The sequence below is a fragment of the Eschrichtius robustus genome, chromosome 20, assembly GCF_028021215.1.
Source record: "Eschrichtius robustus isolate mEscRob2 chromosome 20, mEscRob2.pri, whole genome shotgun sequence".
NCBI classification, from domain to species: Eukaryota; Metazoa; Chordata; class Mammalia; order Artiodactyla; family Eschrichtiidae; genus Eschrichtius; species Eschrichtius robustus.
Genome location: NC_090843.1, coordinates 26626965 through 26647998, shown reverse-complemented (window position 1 = coordinate 26647998; position 21034 = coordinate 26626965). Strand labels below are relative to the sequence as shown.

General features: G+C 52.6%; 2 protein-coding genes across 3 annotated transcripts; one reads left to right on the top strand and one right to left on the bottom strand.

Moving 5' to 3' along the window:
- The first annotated feature begins 751 nt into the window (after positions 1-751).
- Positions 752-7625, top strand: PNPO (pyridoxamine 5'-phosphate oxidase). 2 transcript variants are annotated; one of them, XM_068530866.1, is made up of 7 exons: positions 752-1017; positions 1910-2034; positions 3127-3226; positions 4454-4468; positions 4721-4849; positions 5173-5243; positions 5465-7625. In XM_068530866.1, the coding sequence occupies exons 1-7, from the start codon at positions 880-882 to the stop codon at positions 5631-5633; spliced, it is 747 nt and encodes a 248-aa protein (XP_068386967.1). In that variant the 5' UTR covers positions 752-879; the 3' UTR covers positions 5634-7625. The 2 variants fall into 2 exon arrangements, with proteins under 2 accessions (XP_068386967.1, XP_068386966.1); XM_068530865.1 differs by having other exon boundaries at positions 4415-4468.
- Positions 7626-9715: 2090 nt separating this feature from the next.
- On the bottom strand, positions 9716-14726 carry PRR15L (proline rich 15 like). The gene is made up of 2 exons (XM_068530686.1): positions 14522-14726; positions 9716-10868 (listed from the first exon to the last, which is right to left on the bottom strand). Exon 2 carries the CDS (start codon positions 10837-10839, stop codon positions 10537-10539), a length of 303 nt encoding a protein of 100 aa, XP_068386787.1. The 5' UTR covers positions 10840-10868; positions 14522-14726; the 3' UTR covers positions 9716-10536.
- Positions 14727-21034: the final 6308 nt, after the last annotated feature.

Here is a 21034-nt window from a genome sequence, read left to right as displayed (position 1 = left end):
CAACCACAAAAGGGGAAACCATGAGGAAAGGGAGCAGCATGCTCTGACCCAGGTTATAGCAATGAGGCTGGAGAGAGGGGATTCAGAGCTGGAAGATGGTTCTGGTCTGGGATGGCTTGATCCCAAATTTCCCTCTTCCCCTTTCCCATTCAGCCATCTGCTTTCTTACCATAGTCTTGACCCCACTGCTCCTCCCCAGACCCCAGAGCACCTCCCCATACTCACACACTATACAGCACCTATCCCGTGAGATCCACAAGTCATTTGCAACCTGTCCCACTCTTGAACGCCAATTTCTCCCCCCCACCAGATCGCCCCTTTCTGTGTCTCCACATCACCTTGCCTCAGAGTCTGGCCCCTAATTCCATTTTCCATTTGTCCTTTCCTGGCACCAGCCTCCCCCGAGGGGTACTTTCTGCACTAAGCTGGCCTTCAGGCACCTGCTAGGGGCCGGCCCCTTGGTACTGACTACTCCCCTCAAGCCCCCAGCGGCTCATTCCCCGCCCCGGGCCAGGGCCGCTTCATTTCCTATACCTTTAACAAACTCCACGTGCGTGTTAACGGCGGTGACAGCATTTCCTTGTCTCTCTGCTCCCGCCCCCGGAGGCGCCGTCCATTGGCTGCAGGTTTCCTCCGTTCTTGCTCTAATTGTCCTCGCTCTTGGAAAACTCTGACCAATGGCATCTCCGCGCCCGGCTCCCCCCACCAATCCTGGCTTCCTATTGGCTCCCATTGGCTCGGAGGACTTGGGGCTTGTGGCCCTGGCTCGGCAACTGGCAAATTCTTCCTTGCCGGCGTAGCTTCCCGAGCTAAGAAACTGGTTCCGAACCCAACGGAACCCAGCGCGGAGCGACGCCGGGTCACGTGGCCTGCGGCCCCATGACGTTCGGGCTGCGGGGCGTCATCGTGACGTTCGGGCGACCCGCCGAGTGGCCCCGCTGCCTCCGCCACCTGTGCAGTCGCGGTGCTGTCATGGACCTGGGACCGATGCGCAAGGGTTACCGCGGGGACCGAGAGGTGCCGCCGCCCCGCAGGGCCTCCGCCGGGGCGGGGGCACAGGGGATCCGAGTCATCTCCGGGGCGGAGGGGAATGGGAGGGATCACCTGGGGTTTCTGGTCCACCCCTTGGGGCTCGGGGTCACCTCCGTGGGAGAAGGGGGTTCAAAGACAATCAAGGGGGAAGGTGTTCTGGGGAAACGAGGATGAAGGTGGACTCCAGAGGCAGCTTGTCATAGGGGCTCAGGGCGCGCACTCAGGGGTCTGCCTGGATGAAATCCTGTAGGTCGCTCCGCGCACCCCTTGGGCGGTTTACTCACCTCCCTGGGCCTCAGTTTCCTCACCTGTGAAGTGATAGTACTGACCTCACGGGGATATTATGGACTTTGATATTTGAAAAGTGCCTAGACCAGTGATAATTAGCTTATAAATGTTTGATAAAGAAGTAACACGTGGGGCAGGAGGACTATTTTACACAGGAGGGGAGGAGAAAGCTTCTGGCTCTTACTGCCTTTTCCCTCCTCAGGAGAGAAACCAAGAGAATTATTTTGGAATTGGGGCCCAGGGCCTGGTTACCAAATCTGGTTGCATGTGAGCATTTCCAGAAATGCATGTTAAACATGCAAGTTTTCATTAAACCTCAGACCTACTGAATGAGAATTTACAGGGTGGAGCCCAGGAATCTGTCTTTTTTTTTTAGGCTCCCCAGGTGATAGGTTTGACACCCATGACATGAAACCCTGATTTGTCCATCAGTAGGTGTGGGACCTATTCACCTTTTCGTGTTTTTTGTTACGAGATAGTTGTTTTGAGGACTAAATGAGTTAATATTTGAAAAGTGCCTAGAACAGAGCCGTGTACACAGTATGCACTACATGTGTTTGTTAAGTGAAATAAAACTCTCCCTTCCCAGGCGTTTGAGGAGACTCAGCTGACCTCCCTGAACCCCATGAAGCAGTTTGCTGCCTGGTTTGAGGAGGCTGTCCAGTGTCCTGACATAGGGGAAGCCAATGCCATGTGTCTTGCTACCTGTACCAGGTAGGCATAGCTGTGGGCCCTTCTGAAGGTGGGTACAGATGAAGTAGGAAACTTAGGAAGCTCTCAGTTTGATGGATGACAACTTTATGATTCTAGTTGTGTTATTAACATGCTGTGTGGCCTCAGGCAAGTAACTTGTCCTCTCTGGACCTCAGTGTCCTTACCTCTAAACCAAAGATTAGACTTTACTCAATTCCATTTCAATGATAAAATGTAGTGCCTCATTCATCTCTGCCCTTGATGCACCCACCCCCCAATACACACAACTTTGTCTCCCGCATCTCCCGGTCTCCCCAGTTCCCATCTGCTCTTTGAGAGGCAGATCTCCTGGAACCTCTCCATAAAGCCCTCTTCCTCTCTTGAAATCTAGCACAGTGCTTGTTTGTGTCATTCATTTGACAATCAGTCATAAACCCCTTGAGACATCTCTTATATTAGCCTCTTATTCAACTCTGCTTGTCCCCTGCTCACTAAAGCATAAGGCCTTGAAGGCAGGGCTCTTGTACTGTGCCCACAGATATCCCCCAGAGCTAGTTTGCTTGGGCCACCATAACAGAGTACCACAGACTTGGGGGGGCTTAAACAACAGAGATTTATTTTCTCACAGTTCCGGAGGCTAGAAGTCCAAGGTCAAGGTGCTGTCAGAGTTGGTCTCTAGTGAGGCCTCTCTTCCTGGCTTACAGATGGACACCTTTTTTGCTGTGTCCTCACATGGCCTTCCCTTTGTGTGTGCAGGGAGAGAGGTCTCTGGTGTCTCTTCCTCTTCTTATAAGGACACCAGTCCTACTAGATTAGAGTCCCACTCTTACGGCCTCATTTAACCTTAATTATCTCCCTAAAGGCCCTACCTGCAAATATAGTCACATTGTGGGTTAGGGCTTCAAAACTGAATTTTAGGGGAACCCAGTTCAGTCCATTACAGAGCCCTAGGCAGTGGTGTCATACTGCACCTCCAGGACAAATTCCCATGGGCAAGCGGGAATGGGCAGCCTGAGTGCACAGACAGTGCAGAATCAGGGGGTACACGTGTAGGGGTGCTCAGACATCCTGTGGGGAGGGGCTCTGACCACAGTGCTCTGCTGTTTGCCGCAGAGATGGGAAACCGTCCGCCCGCATGGTGCTGCTGAAGGGCTTTGGCAAGGACGGCTTCCGCTTCTTCACTAACTTCGAGAGTCGAAAGGGACAAGAGCTGGTGAGGGTTCACGGTAAATCCTTCCTGGGCCTGCAGGGTCCAGCCCTGGCTCATTGGTCACCTTCTCACACCATAGCTGCCCCAACCCACTTGCCGGCTGTGCTCAGGCACCATCCCGCCTGCGGGCCTTTGCACTTGCCCTTCTCTCTGCCGTGGATGAGTGCCCTCTGTAGGCACCCCTACCTCCCCATGTTTACCTGAGTAGCGCCTGTTCCTTTGGGTCCAGTCCCCATGTTACCTCCTCAGGAAAGCCTTCTGGACTCCCAGGCTGAGTCAGCCCCTTGCACTGTTTGCAGTCATTATAACTTGAAACTTTCCTTTCTGCCATTTTTTTAGTTTCTAACCATGAATGTATTTATGGGATTATGTGATTAATATTTGTGTCCTCTGCTAAACCGTAAGCTCCTTGGGGTCAGAGGCTGCATCTGTGGTATCTCTGTTATACCCCCAGCACCTCTCCTGGTGTTGAGCACAGAGTTGGCACTTCGTATGCATTCAATTCGTGAATCCAAAGTGAGTACCCTTCCCTGAGTCCAGTGCAGCCAAACATACATTTCTGAGGATTTGCAAATCTATGGGTGAGAGAAATGGCAAGCCTCACTTTGGAGTCCATCTGGCCCATTTACCATGTGAACCTGGGCACGTTACTTAACCTCTCTGAGCCTGTCTCCACACCTGTAAAAGTAGGCCTACCTTTGAGGATTTAAAAATGAGACGTTACAGGACTTCCCTGGTGGCGCAGTGGTTAAGAATCCGCCTGCCAATGCGGAGGACACGGGTTCGAGCCCTGGTCCGGGAAGATCCCACATGCGGCTGAGCAACTAAGCCCGTGCGCCACAACTACTGAGCCTGCGCTCTAGAGCCTGCGAGCCACAACTAATGAGCCCACGTGCCACAACTACTGAAGCCCGTGAAGCAACAAGTGAAACCACTGCAACGAGAAGCCCGCGCACCACAAGAGTAGCCCCCACTCGCTGCAACTAGAGAAAGCCCGTGCACAGCAACAAAGACCCAACGCAGCCAAAAATAAATAAATAAATAATAAAATAAATTTATTTTTTAAAAAAAGAGACGTGACAGTAAACGCATCTGCAGTGGACCTGCGTGATGCAGACTCCCTGCCTTCCCCCCATGCTGGAGGCATCCTCACTCCTGTCCTGATGACTGTGGATTCTGTTTCATTTCCAGGACTCTAATCCCTTTGCTTCCCTTGTCTTCTACTGGGAGCCCCTAAACCGTCAGGTGAGTGTGCATTCCTGGGACAACCTGGGGTGGGCAGGGGTGGGAAGGGCCTGAGTTTATGAATGAACCTGGTGAGGGTCCCCAGGCTGGGCAAACATCCTGCCTTTCAAACGGCTCTTACTTAGCTGGGCTAGCTGGAGTCAGGTGTGACGGGGCAGCGGATAAAGAGAAGAACAGAGAGGACTGGGGCCTGTACTGGTTGGGGGGGCAGGTGGCATTGAATGACGTCTAACCAGGACCATCCCTGTGCAGGTGCGAGTGGAGGGTCCCGTGAAGAAGCTGCCCGAGGAGGAGGCCGAGTGCTACTTCCACTCCCGCCCCAAGAGCAGCCAGATTGGGGCTGTGGTCAGTCACCAGAGTTCCGTGATCCCCGATCGGGAGGTGAATGGGGCTTCTCCTTAGTCCTCTGGGTGGTAGTGCTTTGGCTCAGCCCCAGAGGCTGTCCCCGGGGGATGCCAGGGCCCTCTCTCTCCAGCAAAGTGAAATGGATGGTCTCCCTGGGGGACGTGGATTTGGAGAGCAGGGAACAGGCCTCCTGTATCTGTCTGACCCTCCCGTTGGACTGTGCCCCTAGAGGACAGAGGCCGGCCGGCCTTGCTCACCAGTGTCCTCAGCACCTGGCACAGAGCACATGCTCAGTAAGTGGTGATTAAATGAATCACTGACTGGGTCTGGCCCTTCCTCCATCTCCTTCCCCTGGACAGTATCTGAGAAAGAAAAATGAGGAATTGGAGCAACTCTACCAGGAACAAGAGGTGCCGAAGCCAAAATACTGGTGAGTGATACCTGGTGGTCGTCTAGAAAGGGACACTGGGACCCTCGTGCTTACTTAAAGCCACCCTGTCCATGGAATTACAGATCTACTCCTTCCCGGCAACCCTTGTTTGATGTACGCCAGCAACTCCCTTCACGGGGCACTGGGATGGCGCGGAGGGTGGTGGGGTTGCCTGGCTGGAAAAACGCACAGAGCATCGAAGCCTCTGCTTCTCCTTGTAGGGGTGGCTACATCCTGTACCCCCAAGTAATGGAGTTCTGGCAAGGCCAAACCAACCGCCTGCATGACCGGATCGCCTTTCGACGGGGCCTACCGACAGGAGACTCCCCCTTGGGGCCCATGACCCACCGAGGGGAGGAAGACTGGCTCTATGAGAGACTTGCACCCTGACTCCCAATCTGCTGGCGCTGACTGACTGGAGCTGGGATCCGTGCTAAGAGAGGGTATGGGATCAGGAGCCAGGCCCTTCTAAACTCAACGCATTTCCCTTCCCACCTCTTACATTCAGGGCCCTTCAGAGAGTTCTCTGTAGTCAGCTGGTCTAGTGGAGTCTAACAGTGGCATGGACAATCACAAATGTAAAATAATCCCATAATTATTCTTGACCTTAACTATGATTTATTGGAATAGCTCCCTCTAGGGGTAGCATCTGGTGTGATTCCCTTTTCTGGTGGCAGGGGGTGGGCCCACAGCAGCCTTGTCTGTTATCACGTGACAGTCATACCGGCCAAAGCCCATTGGTCCCAGCAGAAGCACCTGAGCCAATCTAGCCAATTGGTTTTTCTTGTCACCAATTTGAAATTTGAAACGGAGGGACTCAGAGCATAGGAGTGTTTGTAGCCAAGTCAATAATGGCCGCCTAGAAGCAACAGCCTCTGGTTGCTGCTCTTGCAGCTCCCTCAGCAGTCCCTGGATCCCTCCTTCCCGTGTCTGGGTTGTGCAATTCCTCCTCCTACCTCAGAAAACCCATTATCTCTTTAAAAAAAAAAATTTTTTTTTTTCTGCTTAGACTAGCCATTATCTATTTGTGTTGCTTGCAACGAAAAGAACCCTAACTAACTCATTTACTAATAGGATATTTTTATACCACTTACCCAACTGATAGCTGCCTTCCATTATCCGAAGCATAGCAATGTGGAAAAGAGACTAAATTTATTCTCTGTAGCTCCAAAGGACCCATAGGTGGAAGCTGCACGGAAATAGATTTCATCTCAATATGGGAAGAGATTTCAAACAATTGGGGCTGCCTAGGAGGGTGTAGGTTAGGTAATGAGTGCTCTGTCACTGTCAGACAGGAGTTTTGTAGAAGGAACTCGTGCTGGTACCTATGTATCAGGAAGCTTTTCATCAAGATTTACTTTCCATATTTGGTTATAAAAACTATATGTATGTGAAATACATATATACATACATTTATATGTATTTTACTTTCCAGGTATAAAATTAAATAACAGAGATTATACTTTTCTGACACTCACACATCCTTTTACCACCCCCACCCCCCGCCTCCCCGCACCTGATGATGACTCCTAGATCACTGGTTTTCATCCTCACTGGAATTACCGAGGAGCTTTAAAAACCCTGGTGCCCGGTCCCACCCTCAGAGATGATTTGACCAGTGTGAGTGCAGCCCAGACTTGGGGAAGTTTAAAAGGTCCTCGGGGAATTCTGTGCAGCCGAGGTTGAGACCCCCCGGTAGTAGATGCTTGCTACTTGCAGTGTGGTCCACAGGCCAGCAGCATCAGCATCACTTGGGAGCCCAGCCCAGACCCACTGAATCTCACTCAGCTTTCAACAAGACCACCCGCACCCCCAGGTGACCCAATGCCCCAGCCTCAACTTCTAAACCAACCGCCTCCCGCCCTCACAATTGGATTCTTCAGTCACCCTTGGCTGAGGCCTGTGCTGAGCTGTAGTATTGGCTTTCCTCGAGCCCAAGTCTGGTGACCAGGGACAACCTGAGTGAGTGGCCTACAGGCTGCGGAGAGGAGCCAGGCTGGGCAAATGTTTGCTGTGACTAAGCCAGGATCAGACTATTTGTACACATTGGCCTTGAGCTTGCCACCCTGTAAACTGCTTCATTCCACTGCATGGGCGTGTGCTTCCGTGCCTGTTACTGACTGCCTCCTCCAAGGGCGGCCCTCTGGGTGTTGGCCCCCCTTAAGCCTGGGTGCAGGAAGGCACAACAGTAATCCTGTGGCCACCTGCAGGGGAGGGTGCTGGGGTGCCCTTCCCTACCGTATCCTGTTTGCATTGTTGGGGGCTGTGTATCCCCCCTGCTTTGGGCCTGGTCTCAGCTGTTCCTTTCCTCTCCTCTGTCTGACAATCACTGTGCCAAGTCTATAATAAAAGCTCGTCAGCATGATATTAATGTTCAATCTAGCCCGGTCTCGTCCCCGCCCCCCAGGACTGAGGGGAGTTGGGGAATTAAACAACTCCTCCCAACTGGCTTCTCCCCTCCGGGAGGTTGGGCGTCCAGCAGGGGGAGCCCGAAGCCCAGGGTTGGCCCCTCCTGGGCGGCGCAGGCCAGTTCTGGTCGGCCCTCCCTGCCTCCCCCTTTCCCCCTTTCCACGCCTGGGTCTTGTCCCAGTGAAACTGTGGTCGATAACCCGTAGCCTTTCCCAGCTCCCGCACATATTTGCACCCTCGCTTCCTCCTCTGGCCTCGTGAAAACTTGCAGCCGCCTTGGCTCCGACTCCCTGGGCAGCCAGATCTCCCTTTGGCTTTTAGTACCTCCCCCCACCCCCATTCATCCATCCCCCAGCTTAGGGATATATGTGGAGTTTCCCTGGAAGATTACGCGGACATCACTTTGGGCCGTGGAGTGGGGTGGTAAGCATCGGACAAGGGGGCCTGCAGACTCTCTCACCTAAGAGGGGTGGTGGTGCATGCGTTGCCAGCATGAGATAGAACCACGGGTCAGTGGCTCAGGGCCCAACCTCACCCCCCCTTGCCTCAGGGAACCTCAGGATGGCTGAAGTGGCAGGTCCCTATGGTCTGGGGTCACAGGGGACACTCACCCTTGAAGCTGGTTGACTTTCCCTCACTGGTTCCAGAGTCTGGGCAGCCCCATCGGATGGTGCTCGCCTTCCAGGATCCCGAGGCCCAGGCATAACCCCACCTCCCCTTCTGCAGAAGGTGACTGTGCTCCTTTCCTTGTTCTGAGCCTCAGTTTCCCTTCCCTGAGCAGATAAAAATCAAGTGTGGAAGGGGCTGTGTGGTGCAGCAGTCATGTGCACAGCTCTGGCCTCCGTCCCAGCTCAGCCACTGCAAGCCCTGACCTAGGGCTAGTGACTTGACCTCTCTAAGCCTCAGCTAATGCACCTGGAAAACTGGAAAACAGCGATAATGACAGCACCTGTGATGAGAGTTAAAGGAGGACCCTCGTGGAGGACTTGTCACAGGGCCTGGCCTGTTAGAAGCCCTCTGTGAGTGTCAGCTGCTAACCCTAGGCAGAGCTGCAGCCCTGGGAAAGTCAGCTCCTCCATGGGAGGCTTTATGGACTGAGTGATTGATGGGACCCTAGAAAGTTCCATGTGGTGGGGAGGGATGGGGAAGAGGCTTTGGGGAAGGCGGCACACCTGAGCCCGCCTTCCCTCCCTCCGGCCCCTGGTCTCCCACACTCATCCTCAGAGTTCCCTCTGGCCTGGGTGAGGCCACCTAACAAAGGCACCCTTGTACAGGTCTGTTTGTTTTGGTAAATTTCCTGAGTAACCTCCCTGGGGTGGCCCAGTAGCCTGTGAGGAGTTGACCTGGAAGCCACAGAATCACATTGTTTAGTTGTCACCTTGGTCTCTCTCTGTTCCCACCATGAGCTCCAGAGATTTGGCCAATTTTTTCCAGTGCTCGGCTCCTGGGTCTGGACCTAACAGCATAGGGAGTAAGCTCTCTCCATGTCCTTAAACGGTAGCTGTGGGCTATGGTGGAGTTCCTTCATAAAGGAAGGGGAAGGAAACCGATATTCACTGGGCACCTACTATAGGACTACTTACGGGCCACTTAATACTGACCACCCCCTGTGAAATAGGTATTATTACAGTCCGTTTTACAGAAGAGGAAACTGAGGCTCAGAGGAGGTGTTTTTTGTTATTGTTGCTGTTGCTGCTTTTTTTTTTTTTTTAATGTTCCCCCAAATCACACAGCTACTAAGGGGGGAACTAGAATTTGAATCTGGATCCCAAACCAAACCACTGAGATTTTGGGATTGGTCACCAAAGTTCTACTCCATTCTCTTGGAGCCCCTGACAGCCTCTCTTGCTGAGGTGTAACCAGCTCCCTCCTTCACTCTCTTCATCTCCAGATGCTAAAGATGGCTTGGTGGTGAAGTTAGTGACCCAGGTATTACATTTTTACACCTGGGGACACTTCCTGGTGCTTGAAAGGAATAGTTTGAACACAAAGTAAAAAAGAATAAAGGCATGAAAAACAGCATCTCAGTAAATGCAAGACAAGAGCATAAATAGGTTCTCTGCTTTTGCAGCATTGTTTATTACAAAAAGAAACCTACGATGATTTTTTTAAACAAAGTTCAAGGCTGCAGGGCTCATCTCTGAGGCTGATCCATCTTAAATACTAGTAGGGGGAGGAGGGCTCCTGTCAGAGCCTCCCACCCCGTTTCTGAGTTTGGACCCGCAGGGCAGTGTAGCTTTCCTTTGAGGGTATGTGCAGGAACCCACGGGGTCCCTAATCTGGCCTTCTGCAGCACCCCCTAGGGAGTGCCATGGTTGCCCTCCCCCTGCACACCTGGGAGCAAAGTTCCAGGAAGTTTCCCACCTGAGTTAGGAGGTGAGCTCAAGTTCAGCATCTCTGCCTCAGCTCCAGGAAGCCACCCCGCATCATGTGGCTTCTGGAAAATGCACTCTCAGAATGGATCCAGAGAATAATCACAGGTAGAGAAAGTAGAGGGAGCAGCAATTCAAACTCACCCTTGACCCTGTGCCCCAGGAGCGGGTGAGGTCTGTCCAGCTCCCTGTTCCATTCCTTCCACGCCCACCTCCCTGCTGGTGCTTCCACCTCTTCGAGGAGGGCTGTCCTTCCTGAGTGGGACTTTTCATCCTTGAACTGGAGTGCCTTTGTGTGTGGTGGGGGAGGGCGGGAGGACCTGGGATCTCTCAGGCCTTCCAGAAAGCTGGAGCACATAAATACAAACCTAAAACCAGACGTTTCCTGCCCGCAGGCATCAACTGCCCCTGAGGCTTCAGCTGTGGCCAAAGAGGCCAGCGTGGCGAGCTCCTGTCTCAGATCCAGCTGATGGCAGGGAGTGGGGAGGTGCTAGCATCCTCCTTGGCTCCCTTCACTGTCCTTTGCCCTCCCTGTCATCAAAGAGGTTGGGGTTCTCTGCTAGCGTGGCTCGGACTTTTTTCTTCTCCTTGAAGCGGCCCGAATTGGAGACTTTGACGTGCTTGCCCTTCGTGTTCTTGTCCACAATCTTCTCCAGGCGGGTGTTAAAGTTGCTGTTGGGGCCCCCGCCATCAGGCCTTGGGGGCTCTGCGCCGCCCTCAGTTTGGGTGTAGGTGTCAGGGATCTCATACAGCACCTTGGGAGTGGATTTCTTTTTCCGGAGGAAGGTCAGCTTCCACCAACCAACTTCGGTCATGGTGCTCTCAGACCCGAGGGTGGGGCTTTCTGCAGGAGCAGGGGGTGTAGAGAAAGGGGTCAGTGGGGAGAAGGGGCGGGGGCCTCGGAGCAGCCCTTTCTAGTCTCCCAAACGTGGGCTCTTTTCATAGCCTGGGCTTGAAAGAATTGAAGCCTGGGGCCAAATGAACCCAGGATTCAGGTAGGTGATGCAATACTTTTGGGGTATATCAGGAGAGAGAGGGGTCTGGGGAAGGGGTGGCCAAGAAGACATCCATGGGGAAGCCATCTGAGCCAGGCGGAGGGGACAAGGGGACAAGCAAACACCACTGCCAAGCAGCTTTGACACTCCAGGCCCCTTGGGGCTGCAGGAAGGGGAACAGCTCGCCCAGTCACACAGCAACAAGGCCTTTGCCACATTCCCATGCTCTTCCTGCTATACCGCCAGGCCCTGCTGCCAGGAATGGACAGATGGTCAGCTGGTATCAGACGGACAGAAACACCCTGTGCATTTTACTTGGAATTCATTACAAGATTAAATAGGATTTGTGATGTTCAGAGTAATTTGGACTTCCCAGTGGTCACCACCACGACTAAATGAGCAGCCGGGGTTTTTCTAAGGGGGAGAAATGTCAGGCTGGGAGCGGGAAGTCCCGAGGACTGTTCCAGCCTCGTGACCTCTGGCAAGTGACTTCTCTGGACCTCGGCGTCCTCACCCGTCCCTTTCAGCCCTAACGTTTAGCTCTAACGTTAATCCCTGCCCATGAGGTAGACATGCTTTGCAAAGTATTCAATAAAATTTATGCTAATGTGATCATTATTGAGGGGTGGCTCCCCTTCCCCATACGGCTTCCACAAGGACAGGGGTTTGAAGGGGACCTGAACATTTGGAAGGAAGTTTGGTGCGGCCAAGAGGTACATGTGGGATCTGGTCTTCACAGGCTGGACCCTCCCTAAGGATGCCCCACCAGAGGTGGGGCAAGGGGGCTGAAATCCAGCCCTCTCCCCTGACAACATAATGTGTCATGACACAGCTGTGGCCTAGCCTTTTACTAATTTCCACAAAGTTGCCGCCTGAGCTAGTGGAACTTCTGGCAGATGAAGTTGCCTGGACAGCACAAGAAGAAGAGAGCGTAGGCTGGAGGAATTAAGATCAATGAAAAAGCAGGCAGAGCAATGAGAAATGGAGACATCTCTGGACCTGGAGGGGTTGGTGGTCTTGTTCTCAGGACTCCGTGGCGTGGGCTGTGAAAGTCCTGAGGAGGAGGGTGCGATAGCCAAAGTACACAGTACAGAAAGCTAGGTGGTCAGCCGGCCTAAGCCCAGGCAAACGTGTCACCTCCTTTTACAAACTGATGGTCTTGGGAATTCCCTGGCGGTCCAGTGGTTAGGACTCCACGGTTTCACTGCTGAGGGCCCGAGGGCCTGGGTTCAGTCCCTGGTTGGGGAACTAAGATCCCGCAAGCCGTGCGGCGTGGCCAAAAAAACCAAAAAACAAACAAACAAAAAAACCCTGATGATAAAAAAAAAAAACAAACCCTGATGGTCTTAACTACATTTACATTTTCTAAAAAGACCAGAAAGAAATATGACAAATGATTAATATTGGTTTTCTTTATGTAGAAGGAATAGGGGATGTTTTCTCCTCTCCAATTTTTGATTCCCAGATTTTCCATAATGAGTCTGGATTTCCTTTAGAGGGGGAGCATATCAAATTCAGAAAAAATGAAAGCAGGATACTGACCTCGGCTTGGAATGAATTGCGTGCCTGCCTCCATGGCCCCCTTGTTGCGGTCATCCCCTGGCCCTCCGTATACCCATCCCCTTGCCCAAAGCAGATGCCCAGTGGATTGCTTCCCACCTCTCTGTCCAGGAAGCAGATCCCACTTTGTCAGCTCTGTCCCTCGAGCTGAGCTCAAGTAGCAAGAGAATCCCAGGGAAATCTAGTGCAGCTCCCAGTTAGAAAGTGAAGGAGGGGTGAGTAGTCAGATTACCTTCAGGGCACCCTGGAGAGGTGAGCGCACCAAGGGGACAGCCTGAGAGCTTTGCTTTGGCAGTCTGCCCCACCTGGGCTGAGCACAGCCTTGCACAGAACTTGGTGTGCCAGAATGGGTTTCTGGAAGGAGTTGTGGGGAGGGCTGGGAAGGAGGGACAGGGCGCTTGCTTGGCCTGTGGGTGCCCCAGTCACCACCTGGTCCGGGGCAAAGTCCACAGCCCCACCACCTCCCACTGCCAAGGAACGTGGGGAGTGGAGGATCCAGCTCCTGAACCGACAGTAACCACCAAACTGCCTAGCTCCATGAGAGGAAGTGGCCTCTGCTTGTGCCAGTTAAAATATACCCACTTTAACAGGTATTTGGACTTGGCATCCACAGGGCTTAACTCTCCTTGGCGTAAAGGGAGCGACAGATCACAAGGAACTTGTCAGAAAACCACAGAGAGAGGTCAGAATAGCCCTCGGACCCTGCCCTGGAGCCTCTACCATGGCACCAAGGCACTGGTGCCCTTGTCTCCTGGCCTTGAACTCTGGTCTCTCCAAGATGCTTTTTGCTACGCCTTGCTGTCCCTTCTGTCCAGGAGGACATGCGTGCACCAGTAAGCAGGTGTTTGGCCCTCTAGGCAAGCCTGACCTATGGAAATCTGAACTTGCAGAACAGATAAATTAGTAGACTATTCTTTGTTTTACAAGATAACCTGGCTATAAGATTCTTTTAAATAGTGAGCTACCCCAAAGTAGTGTAAAATCTGATTTGCTTTAGAAAAAAAAAAAAGTGACACAATAGCCAAACTTCCCAGGTATCCAAAGTTGCAAAGAGCCAGATGCCTACAGCCACATGTCCATGCCTAGTCACAGGAGGCTAGGGGGGCATGGGCGGAGGGAAGGTACTTGGGATTTTGAGCAGACGCAGCATTTGGTGACACGTCTGCTTGTGCAGGACCCTGAGCAGGCCGCGCTGAGGGCAGGACCCTTGCCCCGGGGCCTTGCCACCCATGGGATGATAGAAATCAGCCCTGAAGCTGTAAGCTACACCTCTGCTGTTTGCACAGCTTGGGAACCCACAAAGGGCCTCACGGGACAGCCTGCCACCCCCTGCCTATGGTGGTCAGCACCCTGGCATGCATTTGGCGCCCCAGGACAGCCCCCACCATGCCAGCTGGGTTCTGTGAGCTCCCCTAAGGGCCTTGCCCAGACTGGGCTAGGCTCCTTCTCAGCTGGGACAAGTTAACCATTGACAGGGGTGAAGGTGGAAGGGTGGAGGGGGATTGAGGGAGCAAGTCAGCATCCATGTTGCAAGACAAAACTCAGAACCCCCATCCCCCATCTCTCTGCAGGACCCCTGTGGTACTCCTTCACTCTGCGTGAGACTGGGGGACCCTGGATAGGACAGGGAGATGGTCCTACCGGCCAGCCAGAAACATCCTCCAGGCTGGGGGGTAGGAGATGGTAGGCTCCAGCTCAGCAAGAGTTAACAGAGCACTGCTCTGGAGTTAAACTTTCCCAGAAGGAGCTCTCTTGGAGACCTGGATTGACTCCAAGAAGCCAGTGGGATGAGTGGAGTTCTGCCTGCCCACCTAGCGAGAGATGGGGGCCTGCGTGCCTGGGTCCCCCTCCCAGCTGGGCTTGTCAGCTGTGGAGGCAGAACTGGGTCCCCTGACAGAGGTCTGTGCCTTGGTTTCCCCTCCTGCCCACCCTCTGCCTGTACCTGTGATCCCGACTGCTCCGGGCTGGAGGCGAGAGCTTCCCTAGAGAAGGAGCTGAGTGGAGGAGCTGCCCCGAGGCAGACTGAGGGAGGTAGGGGTGCCTCCGGGGTGCCACGCCAGGCAAGGCTCAGGCCAGGAGAGCTGAGTAGGGGCAGCTGTGCGGCAGGTGAGAGAGAAACAGGTGCAGGAGCGGGTACCTGCTGGGCGCTGCAGCTCCAGGAGTCAAGGTGAACCTGAAACCCAGCCCTTCCCGGCTAAGTAAACAGAAGCAGAGGCTGGCTTGGCTGATGAATATTCATCACCCCAGAAATCCAACCCCAGCAACACCCCCCACCCCCCGCACCCACCCAGAAGCCAGGGTCCTCCAGGGACCGCCCAGCCAGGAGGAGGCAATCCTGAGAGAAGTCTGAGGTGGGGAGAACACGGGAGCCTCTCTCCTCAGTTTCCCCACTCTCAGGTGCCTGGTGGCACCCCCCAGCCATAAGCAAGGTCACCCCCACCCATTTCATGCCCCAAAGAGACCAGACCCTTCCCCGGAATGAACTGCCGCCTGGACATCGCCCCGGGCACAGTTGGGGAAGGGTTAAGGGCCGCTGCTCGCATTGGCTGGGAGGGACGGGGTGCACCCAGCTCCTTTGAACTCCGGAGTCGAAACCAGTCCCTGGTTAAACTGGTTGGCAGACCGGTTCCCAGGCTCTCCTCCCAGGCTGTCCGCTCCCACCCCAAGCCTTAGGCGGGTGCTGGCTGGGGGGCTGTGGCTGCCTCCTGACCTGAAGGGCCTTCCTCCAGATCTCCCTGGAGGTGGGGTTGGGCGGTACCAGCCCCTCCTTAGGCCAGGTTCTCCAGACCCACCCCAGCCTCAGGCATCTTCATCCCCTCCTCCCTCGCTTAGAAGTAGGCTTCAAAGACCTTGAGATCCTACCTTCCTCCATGCACCGTGTCCCGTTCCAGGCTCAGAGCGAGGCACTGGGTAGAGAAAAGGCATATGATTCCCCCTATCCCTGGCTCTCCCTCCAGGTTACATTCTAAATTCTAATTAACCAACTCTCAGACCTGCCCTACCATCTCCAACCCTGCATCTACTCGGTTCCACTTCTCATGGCCTCTTGAGTTCGTGTTTGCCTCCATCCTAAATATCCCCTTGTGCCCCTAGGCCTCAGGCGGACAGTCCTACAAAGGCTCCCCACGGCCCATAGTGGAAAAGACTTGGCCTGGCCCTCCTAGGAAGGGGCCTCTGCAGCCTCCTCTCCCAATACTCCCTGAATGTGCACATGAGGTCTTTCTCTGCCTACCTTCCTGGGTGCAGAAGCTGCCTAACAGGACGAGATTAGGAATGGCCTCTCCACCCCCTGAGTAAACCAAGACAAACTCCTATTCATCCCTCAGGGCCTAAATTAATTATTATGCCCCCTGCTCCACCAGGAATTTTCTTGTTCCAACAGGGCTTACTCACATGCTTCTATTTAACATGCTATATACCACGATTGATTAAATGTGTATACACACTCACACATATATACATATATAGTATTATTTTTTAATTTATTTATTCATTTATTTATTTTGGGCTGCTTTGGGTCTTCGTTGCTGCTTGCGGGCTTTTACTAGTTGCGGCGAGCTGGGGCTACTCTTCGTTGAGGTGAACGGACCCCTCATTGCGGTGGCTTCTCTTGCTGTGGAGCACAGGCTCTAGGCACGCGGGCTCAGTAGTTGTGGCTCACGGGTTCTGGAGTGCAGGCTCAGTAGTTGTGGCACACGGGCTGAGTTGCTCTGCGGCACGTGGGATCTTCCCGGACCAGGGCTCGATCCCGTGTCCCCTGCATTGGCAGGTGGATTCTTAACCACTGCACCACCAGGGAAGTCCACGTGTATAGTATTGTAATGCTCTAGTCATGTATTTGCCTCCCTTATAGAATGTTAGCTCCTTGAGCCCAGAGTTATCTATAACTGATACTGACCTGATACATAGCAGGTACTTAATGCAAACTTTAAAATACAAATAAGAGGGGCTTCCCTGGTGGCGCAGTGGTTGAGAATCTGCCTGCCAATGCAGGGGACACGGGTTCAAGCCCTGGTCTGGGAAGATCCCACATGCCGCGGAGCAACTAGGCCCGTGAGCCACAACTACTGAGCCTGCGCGTCTGGAGCCTGTGCTCCCAACAAGAGAGCCCGCGATAGTGAGAGGCCCGCGCACAGCGATGAAGAGTGGCCCCCGCTTGCCACAACTAGAGAAAAGCCCTCGCACAGAAACAAAGACCCAACACAGCCAAAAATAAATTAATTAATTAACTAATTAAAAAAAAAAAGAAACTGCCGAAGTGTTTAAAAAAAAAAAATACAAATAAGAGGGACTTCCCTGGTGGCACAGTGGTTAAGAATCCGCCTGCCAATGCAGGGGACACCGGTTTGATCCCTGGTCTGGGAAGATCCCACATGCTGCGGAGCAAATAAGCCCATGCGCCACAACTACTGAGCCTGTGTGCCATAACTACTGAAGCCTGCACGCCTAGAGCCCACGTTCTGCAACAAGAGAAGCCACCGTAATGAGAAGCCCATGGACTGCAACAAAGAGTAGCCGCTGTCGCCGCAACTAGAAAAAGCCCGCACCGCAGCAATGAAAACCCAACGCAGACAAAAATAAATTAATTAATTACTTAATTTTAAAAAATATAAATGAGATACAGAAGTATTGTCTTTAAGAAATTCTTAATGTAGCCACTTGCCTTTGTCCTACTCTCCCTGGGGCAGGTAAATGTGAGAGAAAACCCATTTATTTCACTTCTTGTGGTTTCAGCTGCACCAGGCTTGCTGATACGTTATCAGTTCCCCTGGGGTCTATGTGAATTGAGGATATTACTTTGTAAAGTTCTCCTGCCTCTCATGAGAGGTACACACAGTCGTCCCAGGAAGGTTTCTAGATCTGTCACTTTCTCTGAAAGCCTAGTCTTTTTGAGAGTGGATGTCCAGTCCAGAAGACACCAGAAGAGGCTAAAAACTTAACTCAGGTGTTGGGAAGATACTGGAAGGATGATGGGATGAGCACTGGCCTGGAGGACTGTAACCAAGGGCCAGGACAGCAGTTCCATCTGTAGGAGGAAGTGGCTTGTTCTGGAAGAGCTCACTGCCCCCGCTCCAAAACTCAGGGCTTTCTGATGTGTGGGACCCAGGAGGGCAGAATTCTGTTCTCTCAGTTCCAGTCTGGAGGATGCGCCCCAGTGGGTGGGATTCAGTGGATACCCACGTAGCCTGCCCTTCGAAGAATGCCAGCAGGACCAGGTGCAGGGGTAGAGGCCCGCCCCAGCTCCCCTTCCTGGGAGGGACCAGCCTGGGAAGTCAGGCCCAACCCCTGACCTTTGGTAGGTTTGTTTCTGGGAGGAGCAGGGTTGGGAGGGGAGTTTGAGATAAGGCTATAAACTATGAATATCCCTTAAACAGATCACCCTCACAAGGCCGCTTTATTGCTTTCTAGAATTCTCCACCTTTTTTTTTTTTTTTAAATAAATTTATTTATTTATTTATTTTTGGCTGTGTTGGGTCTTCGTTTCTGTGCGAGGGCTTTCTCCAGTTGTAGCGAGCGGGGGCCACTCTTCATCACGGTACGCGGTCCTCTCACTGTCGCGGCCTCTCCCGTTGCGGAGCACAGGCTCCAGACGCGCAGGCTCAGTAGTTGTGGCTCACGGGCCCAGCTGCTCCGCGGCATGTGGGATCTTCCTGGACCCGGGCACGGACCCGTGTCCCCTGCATTGGCAGGCGGATTCCCAACCACTGCACCACCAGGGAAGTCTGAATTTTCCACCTTTTAATGCACCTTCCTAAAACTAGGTTCAAGTATGATATTCCAAATACAAACATGCAATGTGCACGTTTTCAGAAAGGTGTCCTTGTTGAGTAAAGCAAGTAAAATACACCTAAGGGAGCCTCAAGGACCTTGGTGCCTGTTGGGACATGCAGCCCTATTGGATTATAGATCTAATCTGGCCCAACAGATCATTCCTCTCTTACTGACCTCTGCCCAGGGAGTAGATCTAGGCTCCAGGGATATTGATTTCCCAAAGCAGGGAGAGGAGAGGGGCTGCCATTCTCCTCAGCACTCCCCCTCCTCTGGAAGGCCAGAAGATGGGAGATCCTGGGGGTGGCCAGCCTGGCTGAGGGGATAAGTGGGGCAAGGCCAAAGACTGGCCTCCGGAAGCTACACCAGGCGCAGCCGGGAGGTGGGCAGGGGCAGGTCTGAGGTGGGTGTCGAGGCTGCCATTGGAGGGGTTGCCGTTGCTGCCCTTCAGGGAGACCTCAGTGGGGAGTGGGAATATGAGCAGCCAGTATTCACAGGGACTGTGTTCCAGGGACGGCTCCAAATGCTCTACGTGTGAGAGCTCTGGGTCCTCACTGCCACCCCAAGGTAGAACCTCTGAGGGGGTTCCCCAACTTGCATCCCCACCAGCAATTTTCCCATTACTCTTTGTTTTAGTTCCCTGTGGCTAATGTAACAAACTACCACAAACTTGATGGATTTAAACAACAGAAACGTATTCTCTCACAAGTTCTGGAGGTTGGAATTCCAAAATCAGCTTCACTGGCCAAGGCCAAGATGTTAGCAGGGTCATCTTCCCTCTCGAGGCTCCAGGGACAGTCCGTTCCTTGCCTCCTCCTGCTTCTGGTGGCGGTAGGCATTCCTTGGCTTGTGGCCGCATCACTCCCGTCTCCTCCTTCATCCTCACATCACCTTCTCCTCTTCCATGTGTCTAATCTCTCTCTGCCTGTCTTTTACAAGAACACTTGGGAGGATAGTTAGGGTCCACCCAGATAATCCAGGATGATCCTTACTTAATCACATCTGCAAAGACTCTTTTTCCAAATAAAGTCACACTCACAGGTTCCAGGGATTTTATGAGGGCATCTTGCGGGTCGGGGGAAGCATTTGTTGGCCTGCCTCACTCTTCATTTTGACCACCTCTGTATTGTCAGACTGTGGTAGACAGTGAGACTCCCCCCATCCCGTGAGGAAGGGCTTGCTGCCTTCCTTGGAGGTTGGCCTCCAGCTGTCAGCTCTTTCAGGGCCTGCTGCAGCTGCAGAGAGCACCTCTCCCAAGAGCCTGCCCTTCTGGGGCAGCCTGAATCTGGGGATATAAGGACCAGCCATTTCACCCCCATGAAGGGCAGTCGGAGAGGCAATAGTCACTCCAGAGCTCCCCACCAAATTGACTGAAGCTTTGTCAGGCCCGCATTACAGTTGGATTTCTCCCACTGCTCAATCCTACTTCTGTCTGGTTCCTCTCACAGGAAGTGATCCCTAGTAAGCATCTTGCCCCCCAAACTTCACCTACTTCTGGAGAACACAACCTGGGTCATAGACATTATAATATTTGCCAGTATGATGGAAGTGAAGTAGTAATTTTTGTGTCTTATATATTTTCATTTCCCTAGTGCACTGGATTGAATAGTGTCCCCCAAACTCATGTCCACCTAGAACCCCAGAGTGTGACCTTATTTGGAAATAGGGTCTTTGCAGACGTAATTAGTTAAGCTGAGGACATACTAGATTAGGGCGGGCTTTAAATCCAAGGACTCGTGTCCTTATAGGAGGAGAGAGACAGAAACACACAGGGAGAATGCCATGTGACGACAGAAGCAGAGATTGAAGTGATGCAGCTGCAAGTCAAGGAACAGCAAGGGTTGTCTGCAACCACCAGAAGCTGGGTGAGCAGCCAGAACAGATTGTCCCTCAGAGCCTTTGGAAGGAATCAACCTTGCTGACACCTTGATAGCAGACTTCTGCCTTCCAGAACTGTGAGAGAATACATTTCTGTTATTTTAAAGCACCTAGGTAGTGGTAATTTGTTACAGCAGCCCTAGCTAACTATACACCTAGTTACTAGTAAGATTGAGCATCTTTTCATACATGTATTGGTCATTTGGGTATCCTGTTCTCTGAAAGCATCCTTTCTCGACATAGAAAAACTTCTCCACCTCCCCATACGATTGTCGTCCTTCTAGCATGCACCAAAATAATACAACTGCATTTATGGATTCCTGGACTCTTTGCACAATTCTATAGCTTTCCAGGGGTCTGCTGCCTATTGGTTGGGAACCCTGATCTACAGGATTAAATTTCAACCCTTTGTCATGGATCTGAGTATTCTTCATGCTCTCACCTTGCCAACCTCTTCAACCTAATTTCTCTCTCTATAAACATCCCATGTTCCCACAATAAAGTTCTGGAACAGTCATGCTCTCTCTTACCTATGTGCTTTATCCATGTTATTTACTCCCCCTTCCTAGAATGACACCCATCACTTATACACCGCTCCTCTGTCCTCTCCCTTCTACCACAATTCATTCCCATCCTACCAGACTCAGTTCAAGCGTTACCTCTCCCAGGAGCCTGCTCTGATAGTTTTCCATCCCCATCCCATGCCTTTACTCCCCAGTTGAGTTGGATACTCCCCCTTTCTGTCCCCTTAGCACTCCGAGCATCCCTCTTATTTTGTTTGTATGGATTTTTTAAGCTCTTACTATAT

Excerpts from the sequence above, each read along its gene's own strand:
- PNPO (XM_068530865.1), top strand. The coding sequence starts at position 880 with ATGACGTTCGGGCTGCGGGGCGTCATCGTGACGTTCGGGCGACCCGCC. Across the intron at positions 1,018-1,909 it reads GTTACCGCGGGGACCGAGAG|GCGTTTGAGGAGACTCAGCT; the intron begins GTGCCGCCGCCC and ends CTCCCTTCCCAG. Across the intron at positions 4,850-5,172 it reads CCGTGATCCCCGATCGGGAG|TATCTGAGAAAGAAAAATGA; the intron begins GTGAATGGGGCT and ends TCCCCTGGACAG.
- PRR15L (XM_068530686.1), bottom strand. The coding sequence starts at position 10,839 with ATGACCGAAGTTGGTTGGTGGAAGCTGACCTTCCTCCGGAAAAAGAAA.